This window comes from Hemiscyllium ocellatum, chromosome 8, assembly GCF_020745735.1.
Source record: "Hemiscyllium ocellatum isolate sHemOce1 chromosome 8, sHemOce1.pat.X.cur, whole genome shotgun sequence".
Lineage (NCBI taxonomy): Eukaryota > Metazoa > Chordata > Chondrichthyes > Orectolobiformes > Hemiscylliidae > Hemiscyllium > Hemiscyllium ocellatum.
The window spans coordinates 56,303,943-56,319,910 of NC_083408.1; the positions used below are offsets into that span (position 1 = coordinate 56,303,943).

Here is a 15,968-nt window from a genome sequence, read left to right on the forward strand (position 1 = left end):
ATGTAGTCAAACCAAACTTACCGAAATCCTCGAGTACTTTTGTAATATTGCTGTGAAATTAATGGCACAGCATAGAGGAAGTTGAAGAGAGGAAAGCTGACCTGGCTAGCCAAGACATTCTAGACTAAAAGAAAATTATAAACTCTAGAATACACAGCTCACCAAAAAGAAAACAGAAACCCAGTTTTATGGTCACAACTATCAAGGACCATAAAAATATAACCAGCACGGTGGCTCAATGGTTAGCATTGTTGCCTCACAGTGCCAGGGACCCAGATTCAATTCCACCCTCTGACAATGGTTTGCGTGGACTTTACACATTCTCTCAGTGTCTGCATGGGTTTCCTCCAGGTGATGTGCAGGTTAGGTGAATTGGCCATGCTCAATTGTCCCTAATGCCTGGGATGTGTAGACTAGATGGAGTAACCATTGGAAATACAGGGTTTTAGATTAGATTAGATTACTTACAGTGTGGAAGCAGAGATTTGTTTTTTTTTGGGGGGGTGGGGGGTGGAGAAAGCCTAGTTTGGTTAGGATATTCCATTATACTACGATTCTCTGTACCAGGAAACCTTTTCAATATAATTGTGCTTGACCACACAATTTTTCAATACAGGTATTTCTTACAAGAAACATAAGTCAACATTTGATCCAAGTATATAATATCCAGAAATTTAAAGATTTCCACAACTCAGTGCACTTGCTGACCATTTAGTTAAATTAGGCCAGGGCTTATAAAGCCTTCATTGGAGTTAAATGTTGCCTTCACATATCCACATACTTACTTAGCTTTATCTAATCCAACTTTAACATACAACCTCAGTCCACTCAAAAGTCAACACCAGCTCTACACCTAATTAAGTCTATTGAAATTGATTGCTACGCATTTTCAGAATCTTTAAGATTATATTTAAAGTAGGCACAAATTCCAGCTGACTTTGGCATACAAAAGTCAGTATAGAATTTAACTTCATTTTTCGTCATTATGACAGAGGAAGTCTGTTGGTCCAATGTGTCAACGTGAGCCAACGATGGAACCACAGGAAAGGTATGGCAACACAGACAGCCATTCAGTCCAGTATATTCGCACTAACTGAAAAAAAAGTAATCAAAAAAATGAACTGTTCATTCTAATCTCACTTCACAGGACCTAGTTGTAACCTTACCCAAGTTATAGCACTTCAGGTATTGCTGGCTCCACTGCCAAAGCAGGCAGACACCTAATATCAAACTTAATCTCTTTTTTTTAAAAAGATCTCAGTCCATAACCTTGTGGGGTTTAAAGTGTGTGTCTCAGTACTTTCTAAATGTTGAGGGTTTTCCCCTCTATCATCATTTCAAGCAGTGAAGCATTAACACTTTGGATGGAAAATTCCTCTGGAATCCCTTCTAAACTTCATGATGTGGAGGTGCTGGTGTTGGACTGGGGTGTACAAAGTTAAAAACCACATAACACCAGGTTATAGTCCAACAGGTTTATGTGGAAGCACTAGCTTTCGGAGTGCTGTTCCTTCAATCAGGGGGCTGTGGAGTATTAGATCATAGGACACAATTTATAGCAAAAGTTTACAGTGTGATGAAAGTGAAACTGAAAAAGACCTGGATTGTTTGCGAAGTCTCTCATTTTTTGGAATGGGAGTTCCGTCATATGCAAATTACAGAACTTTCTTAAAGTTACATTCTCAAGTGAACTTTATCAAAAGGTGCCATAATGGCCCAGATAATGCGCCGAAGGTGTGAGGTGCCCTGTGCGAGGCCGTCTGTGCCCCAATGTTCAGACTGATTTACACAATCTTACATGGATTCAAGCGGTTTTTGAGAAAAATAAAATGTAATTCTGCAAGTGCAAATTAACTCCAAAAGCTTGCGACCATGCCTGTGTCTGTCTGAGCGTGCGTCTGTCCGCGTGCGTGTGCATGCCTGCCTGCCTGCGCACGCGTGTGCGTGCTTGCCTGTGTGTGCACACGCGCGTCTGTCGAAGCACATGTCTGAGCATGTGAGTGTCTGTCGGTCTGTCAGAGCGCGTGCCTGTCTAAGCGGTGTGTGTTTCTGCCTGTCTGTCAGAGCACGTGTGCGCCTGTCCGAGCGTGTCTATCGGTCTGTCTAATCTAGTGTGTCGGTCTGTCTGAGCACACGCATGCGTGGGTGTACGCGTGTTTGCCTGTCTGAGCGAGTACACGCGCACCTCTGTCTGCCTGCCAGGCCGCCCGAGCACACACCTGTCCGCCTGCCTGCCAGAGCGCGTGTGCACCAGACCGCCTGCCTGCCCAAGCGTGCACCTGTCTGCCCGCCTGCCTGCCCGCCCGCATGCACCTATCCGCCCACCTGCCTGCCCGCCCGCATGCACCTGTCCGCCCACCGGCCTGCCCGAGCGCGCGCGCACCTGTCCGCCCACCGGCCTGCCCGAGCGCACGCGCATGCACTTGTCCGCCCACCGGCCTGCCCGAGCGCACGCGCATGCACTTGTCCGCCCACCGGCCTGCCCGAGCGCACGCGCACGCACTTGTCCGCCCACCGGCCTGTCCGAGCGCGCGCGCACGCACTTGTCCGCCCACCGGCCTGCCCGAGCGCGCACATTCACCTGTCCACCTGCCTGTCTGCCCGAACTCGCGCGCGCGCCTGCCCGCCTGTCAGAGGTTGAATGTTCCAGACAGCTGAAGTGTTCTCCGACTGGGAGGGAACACTCCTGTCTGTTAATTGTTGTGCTGTGTGCATTCATCCAATGCTGTAGCCTCTGCTCGGTCTCACCAATGTACCATGCCTTAGGGCGTTCTTGCCTGCAGCGTATGAGATAGACAACATTGGCCAAATCATGACTACCTGCCACGTACATGGTGGGAGGTGCCCCCACATGTAATGATGATATCCACGTTGACACTCTGACACATCTTGCAGCATCTACCATGACAGAGCAATTTGATCCCCACGGCTGTTCCATGTGTCTGGATGAAGAACTGGTTGTCAAAGGTGAAAACATTGCGATCGAGAATGAAGCAGATAAGTTGTAGGACGGTGCTCGGAGATTGGCAGTTGTTGGTATCGAGTACTGAGGCCGCGATGTCATCATTGTGGGGGATGCTGGTGAAGAGTGCTGAAACATCCATTGTGACAAGGAAGGGTCCTGGTTCGACTGGTCCGTGGGTGCGGAGTTTCGGTAAGAAATCTGTAGTGTCGCAACAGAAGCTGGGGGACCCCTGTACAATGGGTTTCAAGATGCCTTCAGTGTAGCCAGAGAGATTCTCATACAGGGTCCCAATGCCTGATACAATGGGACCTCCTGGTGTGTTGATTGTGCATTTTTGGAAGGCGGTAGAAATCGCCTACAGGAAAAATCTGAGGGCGTGTAGAGAACTCTGAAGGACTGGAAAAGTCCAGATCAACGTGTTTAGTTCACGGGAGTGCTCTTTGGTCAGATTAGCCGGTAGTTGTCTGTAGTGTTCCTGGGTGGAGGAGGAGCCATAGCCATTCAGAATAGTAGTTTCCTCTTCCGCAGTTATGTTTGAGCCAGGGTGTATCTGAAGAAGGAGCACACGGCGTCCACCAACACCTCAAGCTGTTCAGGGAGAGGTGGGCACCACCGGGAGTGGGGTGTATTATTTCCCTCCCCAACTCTATTTTGATTTAATCCCTGCCCTGCCCTTCACTGTTTGATCATGGAGTATTGCCCTCTAAGAAAGACACTGCTTGACATCGGCCACTTGGGTGTTTCTTTATTTTTCCTGGTGGTGGAAATTGAATAAAGATTTATACACCTGCATCTTTCACTGTGTTTCACACCTGCACACGGGCACAACATGGTGCTGGGGGAAAAATAAGCACTACCACAGTTAGGCAGTAGTGTGGGGGTAAAGCAAAAAAATTACCAAGAGAATTTATAGTCTCTTCAGTTTGGAGCACTGACTCTGTGCTGGCTGATGCTCCAGTCAGTGTGTGACTGCTGGAACTGAGGAGGAGAAGAGTTTTCTTTGTCTTTTTTCCCCTTTTTCTTTCAAAAAAAATATATATAAACAGGAAAATACAAGCACTACTGCTGTTGGGCGATAGTGTGGGGAAAAAAAAATTAAAATAGAACAGATTACTGCAAGGAAGTGTACCAACAACTAAATAACCAGGAATGCTACAGGGAACTACCGACTGAGCACACCCATGAATTAAACACATAGTTCCCTATGCGCCCTCGTACTTCTCGCATAGGCGATTTCTACTGCTTTCCAAAGACATGCAAAGCCAACACACCATGACATCCCTTCGTATCAGGCAATGGGATCCTACGTGAGAACCTCTCTGGCTATGTTGAAGGCATCTTGAAACCCACTGTACAGGGACCCCCAGCTTCTGTCGCGACACTACAGATTTCTTATAGAAACTCAGTACCCACAGACCAGTTTAACCAGGAATATCCCTAGTCACAATGGATGTTTCTACACCAGCATCTCCCGCAATGATGGCATCATGACAACAGCCTCAGTACTCCGAACAAACAAGTGCTAGCCTCTGAACACTTGTTGGTTCAGAGTACTGAGGCTACAACTCCTCCCCTTTTCCTCAACCACAACATTTTCACCTTTGACAATCAGTTCTTCATCCAGACACATGGAACAGCCATGGGGACGAAATTTGTACCTCAATATGCCAGCACTTTCATGCACAGGTTCAAACAAGACTTCTTCTCTACACAGGACCTCCAGCCAACACTATACACCAGTTACACTGACAACATTTACTTCCTTTGGACCCATGGCGAGGAGTCACTGAAACAACTACAGTGATATCAACGAGTTTCATCCCATCAAGCTCACCATGGACTAATCTCTACTATCTGTCTCATTCTTGGACACATGCATCTCCATCTAGGATGGGTACCTCAGTACCTCTCTCTACTGCAAATCCACAGATAACCTCACGATACTATATCACTCCAGCTTCCACCCGAAACTTATTAGAACAGCCATCCCCTATGCGCAAGCCCTTCGTAAATACAGGATCTGTTCAAATGAGGAGGAACCTGACAGGTCCCTGGAAGTACTCAAGGATGCCCTCAAGGATGCTCAACTCATCGACCGCCAGATCCCATATGCCATAGCAAGAAACCGTAATGACCTCCTGGGGAGACAGACACGAGCTGCAACCACAGGGTACCCTTTGTCATCCAGTACTTCTCAGGAGCCGAAAAACTACGTCATGTTCTTTGCAGACTGCAACACGTTATCAATGAGGATGAGCAACTTACTAAGACCTTCCACACACATCCACTTCTCGCCTTTAAACCACTACCAAACCTGAAATAGATCACTGTTCATAATAAACTGCCCGGCTTTCAGAACAACACCATACAACTTTGTCACAGTGGACGCTGCGAGACGTATCAGAATTTTGACACAGATACTACCATGATGCGTGGGGACACCTCCCACCATGTACGTGGCAGACACTCATGCGACTCAGCTAACATTGTCTATTTCATACGCTGCAGGCAAGGATGCCCTGAGACATGGTACAATGGCATGATCAAGCAGAGGCTACAGCAACGGATGAATGGACACCGCACAACAATCAACAGAGCATTCCCTCCCAGTCAGAGAACACTTCAGTGGTGCAGGATATTCGACCTTGGCCCTTCAGCTGACTGTCCTCCAAGGTGGACTTCGGGACAGGCAACAACGAAAAATGGCCGAGCAGAGGCTGATAGCCAAGTTCAGTACCAATGGGGACACCCATGCATCATAGGAAAAAGATTAATATTCATACAAGTATAAGTTTATAATCTAAAGCAGCACAGAGCTTAGCTTCTGTCACATCAGTAGACTTCCCCCTTTAAGATTTTCCTGCACTCTAACATTTATTCATGTGCTGTATCTTGTTTGCACAAACTATATGTAAACTAGCTTGGCAAACGTGCTTAAGTACTGAGTACTAGTGGTTTGTTTATCTCCAGTAACTGTTGACAAAAAATGGTCAATAAGGAAATTGCAAGCTATATCAATACCAGCACTTAAAAAAAAAACTTGACAATTAAAGGGGAGATTACTCTTTGGAAGAGGAACAACACAACATCACATAACCCAATGCAACATTTTCTTTATTAATTTTTAGTTATTTCAAGAAAATCTTAAATTATTTATAACTCCAATTTCTGTTAGGATCCTTGTGATTTAATAAAACAAAATTTGTACTCAAAACTATTTGAATGCTATCATACTCACAACATATCCAGCATATTCTTCATTTTCAACAAAAGCATCGTGAAGCCAGACAAATTCTTCATGTTGACGGACAACAGAAAATTCATCCTGTTTAAAATTAGGTAGGGTACTCTGCAGGAAAACAAATACTTTTTTTAAAAAAAACAGCATCCATAAATTCATTTATTTTAAAAGAAAAATGTGGCAAATACAATTAACACTAAAATAAATTTTACAATTTAGGAAAAAGTTCTTAACCAGAGTAAAATAGGTGGTGTCATGGTCAGTGAAGAAGATTATCTCAGATTACAAAGGGACCTTGATCAGATGGGCCAATGGGCCAAGAAGCAGCAGATGGAGTTTAACTTAGATAAATGTGTTGCATTTCAGTACCAGTGCAGCATTCATACGATTAAAGGTAGGGCTCTGGGGAATGTTGCTGAACAAAAGAGACCCTGGAGTGCAGGTGCATTGTTCCTTGAAAGTACAGTCGCAGGTAGACAGGGTGGCGAAGTCAGCATTTGGCATGTTGCCTTCATTGATCAGAATATTGAGTATGGGAGTTGGGACATCATGTTCCAGCTATACAGGACATTAAGAGTCAACTTTTAGAGGACTGCGTACAATTCCTGTCACCTTTCTAAAGGAAGGATGTTATTAAACTTGACAGGCTGCAAAAAATAATTACAAGCATGTTGCTGAGACTGAAGGGTCTGAGTTATGTGGAGATGCTGAATGGGCTGGGGTTTTTTTCCCGCTGCAGCATTGGAGGCTGAGGAGTGACCTTATAGAGGTTTGTAAAATTATGAAGGAAGTCGATAGGATAAATAGTCAAGGTCTTTTCCGAGTGGGGGGGGGGGGGGGGGGGGGGGGGGGGGGGGGGGGGGGGAGTCCAAATCTAGAAGGCATAGGTTTAAAGTGAGAGAAGATAGATTTAAAAAGGACCTGAAGTGTAACATTTTTACGCAGACAGTGAGTGGTGTGTGTATGGGACAAGCTGCCAAGTCAGAGAAGATGAATAGCGAGGAATTACATTTCAAAATTGAATAAAATAGTTCAAAAGGGCTAGATGACAATGGTTGGGGTATAGAGTCTAAAGAAGTTTTTACATTGCTTGAATATTGCTTTGGCATTAGACAAGGTGATATCTCAAAATTCCTTTCTGTTTGAGCAATCAGTGCTGACACAACATAAACAGTAACTTAAATAAACCAGAACAAAAAAAATTGACCTGAAACATTAACTCTTATTTCACGCTTCACTGATGCTGCCAGACCTGCGTATGTCCAACGTTTTCCATTTTTAAATGGATTTTTGAACTTGTCCAAAATGTTAATTTCTGCTACTAAAACAAAACTTTGAAAATTATTTTCTTACTAATAGCTTTGTAACTAAGACTATATCTACTTGGCATCTTATAATTAACCATGGTGGTGTGTAAAAAAATAAGTACCTTTTTTAAAATATTATTCAAGAGATGCGAGCCTTCCTAGCTTGTCGAGCATTTTATCACCCATTAAGATTAGTGTTTAAACTCCAGGTTTTTTTTTAATATATTGAAGTAAAATTTTACCATCTACCAGGATAAATTTTGAGCCCATGTCCCCAGAACATGAGCCTGAGATTATGGACTTCTAGTCTAGTGACTGACCCCACCCACACCCAATATAATTAATCAGTGTGTTATTTCATCACATAACGCAGAGCATAAAAATGACTAGAAACTAAGTTCAGAATTTACCTTCCATTTTAAAGGATGCTGATTTTAACATGGAGATTGCCCTAACTACATACAAACTGTTAAGAAATTTGATTTGAAGAAACGTGTAGTATTAAATAACAAAGAACTGAGCAAAAGATTCAAGGTAACTTTGACAACATACAACTATGATTTAAACAATGGAAAACACAGAAGCAATCTAGGAAGTAAATCCATTTGTGGTTTCCACAATTATTGAAATTACAAGCATATAAGGAAAGCCGATGCAGTCGTTTCCATTTTCTAGAAACAATACAATCATAATGAAGCTTAATTTGAAGGAACCACATTTGATTCAATTACAAATACAAACAAAATTCTAGATTCTTTTCAACAATGATTGATATTTCAATACAGAATTAGAATTGGTATGTAAATACTACTTTCTGTACATTCTAAAATACACCACATCATTGCACCAGAGTTCTCCGCAAATAAATTCCCAATCTTTGTAAGCACCATCATAGTGCACAAGAGGCCATCTAAGCAGCAATCAATTTTGCCACTTAACTGGGCAATATTAATTATCATTTGTATATGAATTCAGCTCTGGCACTTGTAAGAACCAAAGATGCCAAGCAATAGAAACATCAAGTGTTTTAATTAGATTCCCTACAGTGTGGAAACAGGCACTTCAGCCCAAACGTCCACACCAACCCTCCGAAGAATAACCCATCTAGACCCATTTCCCTCTGACTGATGCACCTCACGCTATGGACACTTAAGTATGGCCAATTCACCTAACCTGCACATCTTTGGATTGTGGGAGGAAACCGGAGCACCCGGAGGAAACCCATGTAGACACAGGGAGAACGTGCAAACTCCACACAGACAGTCGCCCGAGGCTAGAATCGAACCTGGGACCCGGGTGCTGCGAGGCAGCAGTGCTAACCACTGAGCCACCATGCTGCCCCAATTTTGTGATGGTGTGCATTATTTTAACAGAAATGTACCAAAACTTTGTCTCAACTCAACTGGAAGGGGTCACTCATGCCAGCATGTCAAAACACTCTTGACAAACGTACTTGAAAATTCAGGCAGGACCTAAAACAATTCAGGCAAGAGATTCAAACTCTTCTTAAAGCTATGCTTAACAGAAATGATGTGATAAAAGCTACATTGTTTTCTTACTTAAAGCTGAAAATAAACATTAAAAAACATAAAATTTGCTGTAAATTTGCAGCACAATGTTTCACTGTTTACAACATACCAGAAAGAATTTAAATCTCTTTACCTTTGTGTGAACTGTAAATTTCACTTTATCTCTCTCACTAAGAGCATCTGAAATGTCAACCTGAAGAATGGCATCTGTTTGGAGATCTACAATCACGGGTCTCGGCTGAAATGTAAGAAATCATAAAAATAAGCCTGAACATGTACATTACCTCAAAAATACAGTTTAATCTGAAGTTTAATGTAGAAAATATGAATAAATACGCATTGATACTAAGAAGAGGGATTAAAAACAAATGCTAAAATGCTAAGATTTTAGAAAAAGCAGCAAAAAATAACTTGAGAGTAGGTATGTGAGTCACAAAAGGTAGCAGTACAATTGTCAAAATAATGCATCTTACTACAGAATACAAAACAAATAGATGATTTTCAACTTCTACAGGAGTCTAAACAGTCAGCTGCATTCTTATAATGGGAAAACCATGAACAAAGGTTGAAAGGTGACATAAAAAGTGCAGTGTGGATTCATTTAGAAATTGCCAAACAAGCAAGGTTATATTTCTGAAGGCAATTGCAAAGTTGAAGATTTTAGACTGGAGCCAAAATGGTTAAAGGCTGATCTACCATAATCTTCAAGGTGATGAAAGAGAATTGAAAAATTTGTGGATCATTCTCACTACTTTGCGAACACTAACAATTTTTTTTACTAATCACAACTAGAACCAATGGGGATGTATTAATAAAAGAACCTTTGCGTAGCTAGTGTTCAGAGTAGAAACCCCATCCCTCACAGTTACAGCAGGGTACACAAATTCTGACAGAAGAATTAACAGCTGCCTGAACAGAGTAAAAAGGAAAATCTTCATGTATTAAGAATAAAGACAGCATATTTGGATAGACCACGTGGCACAAAATATGGCAGGTGTAATGGGTCTGCAATTCTAATTGTGCTCGAAGAATGGTTAGATTTACATGAAGGTAATCTTATTAAATCTAAGAATGCCCAACTTCAAGCACAAATAAATATAAAATCAATGTCCATTATTACACTGAAAATCTGAAAACAATGATCATTTTTGTTCTGACAGAATTTTCTTTCTGCTAAAGTAATATTACAAGCTTTAGTAGACATTGGATTCACAATTCAATTGGTACAAAATAGAAATTTCACATTATGCTCAACTTCAAAGTTGAACATATGTTTATTATCTACCATAATTCTTTTATCTAATAAATCTGAACATTAGCCCTACAAACAGAGGTGATGTGAGATAAAATCAGAAATTTTCGAGAAATTCAGTAGGTCTGACCGCATCTGTGGAGAGAGAAATGGAGTTGAAATTGAGTCCAATATGACACATCCTTGGAACACATCCCCTTGCAAAGTCCTCTTTACTAACATCTGAAAGTTTGTATCAAAATTGGGAGAGCTGTTCACAGACTAGTCAAGTATCAGCCTTACATACTCATTCACAGAATTCTAATTCATCACGTCCCAGAAACCAGTATTGTCATCTCTGGATATGTCCTGTTCTCCTGATAGCATAAAGCATCAAATGGTGTGGTATAGAGTTGTATAATCAGGAATGACTTGCCTCCAACATTTTGGATCCAATGAAAGAAACTTTGTGCTGATTATCAATTACTCTTCCCCTATTTCCACCACACACCCCACCCCCCCCACCAAAAAACCATGTTTGATAAATCAGCACTCCTTTATGTTGAGCAACAATTGGGACGAACACAGCTAGGGCACAGAATTAACTCTGGGTGAGGAATTTTAATGGACTAACACCGTGTACCACTGTCCCCACCTCTGGGGGCAGTTGGAGATCACCCAGTCTACCACTGTTTCCACCACTGGGCACAGAATGAGATCACCCAGTGTACCACTGTTCCCACCACTGGAGGCAAAGGGAGATCACCCAGGAAACTTTGTGCTGATTGTCAATTACTCTTCCCCTATTACCACCCCCCCCACCCCCACCCCACCCCACCCTCAAAAAACATGTTTGATAAATCAGCACTCCTTTATGTTGAGCAACAATTGGGACGAACACAGCCGGGGCACAGAATTAACTCTGGGTGAGGAACTTTAATGACTAACACTAAGAATGGTTCAGTAGCACCATTACTGACTGTTGGCTGCTGGTATGCTATAACCAGGAGACAAACCAAACAAAAACTTACTTTAGCTTTGTCCTCAGCAATCTGCCCAAAGCAGACACATATGTCAAACAGCACGGAAGCAAACCCATTAGTCCAACTTAACCATGTAAACCAGATATCCTAAATTAATCTAGTCCCATTTGCCAGTGTTTGGCCCATATCGCTCTAAACCTTTCCTACTCATACACCCATCCAGATGTATTTTAAATGTTGTAATTGTATCAGCCTCCACCATGCCCTATGCAGCTCATTCCATACATGCACCACCTTCTGCATGAAAAAGTTGCCCCCAGGTGCCTTGTAAATATTTCCGCTCTCACCTTAAACCTACGCCCTCTAGTTTTGAGCTTCCCCAACTCAGGAAAAGACCTTGGCATACAAAAATAAAGCACAGATAAGGAAGGTTATTTTATTCTTGTAGAAACTTAGTATCCCTCCAACACAAACTACATTTTGAATGATTCTAGCTTTTACTTTCACTAAGCTAAGCATTAAATCACTCTGAAATGCCACCTGAATCCTTAACTTTTCCCTGACCAGTATCTAACAATTTCTCTTTACACAACAGTTAAAAGTTTAGTTTAAAGTAGTGCCCTAAATTAACAACTTTTAATCTACTTTGGTAATTTATGTCAATATGAGAATGCCAACTTTTCCGCTCATGATTTATTCCTCAAATACTGCTCATTTGTGAAATTGTGCTATGCTTAGATTGGCTTCAGGCCTGATTTTAACCTATTCAAAACTCACCCATTTGCACAGAGATATAAATCAGGTTTCAGGAGTCTGCCTTGCAGCTGTTCTTTGTATTGATTCCAAGCTTGGTTTTCTGGTTAAGTTTTAGTAACTGATACCAAATGTACTACATAAGTTAAACTTTAACCAGAACACAAAATAACTTTTGTACCATGCTTCAAACTTACGCTCTACACTAATTTCACAACAAAGCATTCTGTTTGTTCTGTTAAAATATTTTCAGTAGCAATTAACTGTGTAACGTTTCATTCTCTTCAGCCTCCCCCTTAGCCAGTTCAACAACATTCAATAAATTGTATGATAAAATATAAACTTTGGGGTTTATTCAACAACTTTGAAGTGGTTCAGAGATAAACTGAAAAACGATCAGGAAACACCAGGTCAGGTTGATTGAATTGGAAATAAACCAGGTCAACTTTTTTTTTCTTCACATGCAAATTAAACTGTACATGGTCTTGACACAAACAGCCACTTACAAGTTAGTGTGACCAATAATTTCTACAATTGTGTCCTTCATCACATTTGATCAACACCTCTAACTTCAAAACCACTGGACTTAAAGCACTGAGGATTTTCTTCTTCTTAAGGGCTGGCAAGAGATCTATACTGAGGAAACCAATATGCAAATTATTAACAAACACCACCTCTCATTAAATATCATTTATTAAGTTGCAAACAATGTATGTTGGAAAAGGTATTTTGATGACTCAGGGGGTGATTTTAATACTGGCTTTAAATATTGTGCTCGATCAGTACATAGAACATAGAACATAGAACATAGAACATAGAAGGATACAGCGCAGTACAGGCCCTTCGGCCCTCGATGTTGCGCCGACCGAATCCTACCTAACCTATACTAGCCCAATAACTTCCAAATGCCTATCCAATGCCCGCTTAAATGACCATAAAGAAGGAGCGTTCACCACTGATACGGGCAGGGCATTCCATGAACTCACAACCCGCTGTGTGAAGAATCTACCCCTAACATCTGTCCTATACCTACCACCCCTTAATTTAAAGCTATGTCCCCTAGTAACACCTGACTCCATTAGCGGTAAAAGGTTCTTAGTATCTACCCTATCTAAACCCCTAATCATCTTATACACTTCTATCAGATCTCCCCTAAACCTTCTCTTCTCCAATGAGAACAGCCCCAAGTGCCTCAGCCTTTCCTCATAAGATTTTCCTACCATTCCAGGCAACATCCTGGTAAACCTCCTCTGCACTCGTTCTAAAGCTTCCACATCCTTCCTATAGTATGGCGACCAAAACTGCACACAATACTCCAGATGAGGCCTCACCAGAGTCTTATACAACTGCAACATGACCTCAGGACTCCGGAACTCAATTCCTCTGCCAATAAAGCCCAGTACACCATATGCCTTCCTCACAGCACTATTTACCTGGGTGGCAACTTTCAGAGATCTGTGTACATGGACACCAAGATCCCTCTGCTCATCCACACTACCAAGTAGCCTACCATTAGCCCAGTAATCCATCATCTTGTTATTCCTACCAAAGTGAACGACTTCGCACTTAGCTACATTGAATTCCATTTGCCACATTTCCGCCCAGCTCTGCAACTTATCTATATCCCGCTGTAACCTACCACTTCCTTCCTCACTATCCACAACTCCACCGACTTTTGTGTCATCCGCAAACTTGCTTACCCAGCTTTCAAGTCCTTCCTCTAGATCATTTATAAAGATAACAAAAAGCAATGGTCCCAAAACAGATCCTTGTGGTACACCGCTAGTAACTGCGCTCCAAGATGAACATAATCCATCAACTACTACCCTCTGTCTCCTTCCAGCCAGCCAATTCCTAATCCAAACCTCTAATGTATCCTCAATGCCATACCTCCGAAGTTTTAGCATTAGCCTACCATGGGGAACCTTATCGAACGCCTTACTAAAATCCATATACACAACATCTACTGCTTTACCCTCATCCACTTCCTTAGTCACCTTCTCAAAGAACTCAATAAGGTTTGTGAGGCACGACCTGCCCTTCACAAAACCATGCTGGCTATCCCTGATCACGTTATTCCTACCCAGATGTTCATAAATCTTATCCCTTACCATTCTCTCTAAGACTTTGCCCACCACTGAAGTCAGACTCACTGGCCTATAGTTACTAGGGCTATCCCTACTCCCTTTCTTGAACAATGGGACCACATTCGCTATCCTCCAGTCCTCTGGTACTATTCCCGTTGACAATGACGACATAAAAATCCAGGCCAATGGCTCTGCTATCTCCTCCCTAGCTTCCCATAGGATCCTGGGGTAAATGCCATCAGGCCCAGGAGACTTACCTATATTCATCCTTTCCAATATTCCCAAAACCTCTTCCCTGCATATTTCCAGGGCATCCATTCTAATTATTTGTGGAGTACCTTGGAGTATTATTTGACATGCAAATAAACTTGTACATTCATCTATCCTTAAGACAAAAACATTGGCATTACTAGATCACCATTCACAAAACTTATTTACTTTCACACAAAAATTCAAAATACCTTAGATCCAATTTATCTATTCACATCTTATGGAGGGGTTAATTCACAATTTCATTCAGCACTATACAACACCCTTGCAACATGCTTCCAGGCATGTTATTCCTGACCATAATTTGGCAAACTGATTTAGCTACTACTTTTGAAAGAGGGCAATCTCAAAAATATATCACAAAATGATCAAGATAACTGTTCCCACTGATATAAAGCAGGACATGGGAAAGAGAAAATAAAACAATAATAACTTTATAATCTTAGATAATTTGTGGCAGTATCAATAACTTGCTTTAAAAAAAAAGTAGTCTGATTTCACAATGCCCCAGATCTTTTATGAAGGCAGGACAGCAAACAGATTTCTAGTTTATTCTGTTTGTTTATAGTTCAAACAGCTGAATTTCGGACTGAAGTGGGAATGGAGCTGCAAAGATCACAGCCACTGGAGACCCTTGATCTCTGCCTCATCTATTACCAGAGAGAAAAAAATAAGCTGCCTGATGAATGAAAAATTATAACAATTGTCGAAAGACCTTCCTAAACTGCAATATTCATACACGCTTCTTTAACCAACATACACAAATGACATTAATATCCTGTTGGTCACTTTCGCAGCTAAACTTCTTAAAAGCTGATTTAATAACTAGAAATCAAAACCTGTAATAGCAAATAGGAATGTAAACTAATGTTAAGACCCAAGACTCTACGTCGATGTGAGAAAATAAAGAATTTGGGAACATACGAAAGCTGCTACAGATACACATTTGATAAAAGACGTCGTAAGTTTAATAAATTACGAAAACAGGACAGGCTGGCGGATGAAATGGTGAGTGATCCATGAAAAGGAAGGGCTGAAGCCCTCAGGTGACTGAATTTTCCTGATTTCCCAGGTAAGGCCCAACTGAGGGCCCAAGACTGGAGACACAGAAACTGGGAACAGCAAAAACTTACTCCTCGGTCCTCCTCTGACAGGAAGTCGGGGCCGTCGTCCAACCCTTCCTGCTGATTGAACAGAACAAAACATTGTCACTGCACAACAGCAATACTCATATCCGCGCCTTACATTGTGCTCCGTTACAAAAAAAAACAAGAAAAATCCAGGAATGAACTCCAACCGAGAAGACCCACCATCATGGCTGCAGCTGCGAGAGAGGCACCCGGGCTCACGTGACAAGCAGGGAACTCCGTGACGCAATAAACGAGGAGGCGGATCCTCTATTCAGGCAGCAGGGGGCAGATGGTGATCACCCAGTGTACCACTGTCCCCACCACTGGGGGCAGAGGGAGATCACCCAGTGTACCACTGTCCCCACCACTGGGGGCAGAGGGAGATCACCCAGTGTACCACTGTCCCCACCACTGGGGGCAGAGGGAGATCACCCAGTGTACCACTGTCCCCACCACTGGGGGCAGAGGGAGA

At 42.2% G+C, this 15,968-nt stretch overlaps 1 protein-coding gene across 2 annotated transcripts in view; it reads right to left on the reverse strand.

Moving 5' to 3' along the window:
• snx6 (sorting nexin 6) overlaps positions 1-15,720 on the reverse strand; it is a 50,142-nt gene extending 34,422 nt beyond the window's left edge. The window contains exons 1-4 of one of the 2 annotated variants that reach the window (XM_060828390.1): positions 15,677-15,720; positions 15,500-15,547; positions 9,176-9,280; positions 6,204-6,314 (exon numbers count right to left, since the gene is read on the reverse strand). In XM_060828390.1, the coding sequence (XP_060684373.1) occupies positions 6,204-6,314; positions 9,176-9,280; positions 15,500-15,547; positions 15,677-15,682 (270 nt within the window). In that variant the 5' untranslated portion in view covers positions 15,683-15,720. Of the gene's footprint in view, positions 1-6,203; positions 6,315-9,175; positions 9,281-15,499; positions 15,551-15,676 lie in introns of both variants that reach the window. The other variant, XM_060828389.1, reaches the window with a different exon arrangement.
• Between the last annotated feature and the right edge of the window lie 248 nt (positions 15,721-15,968).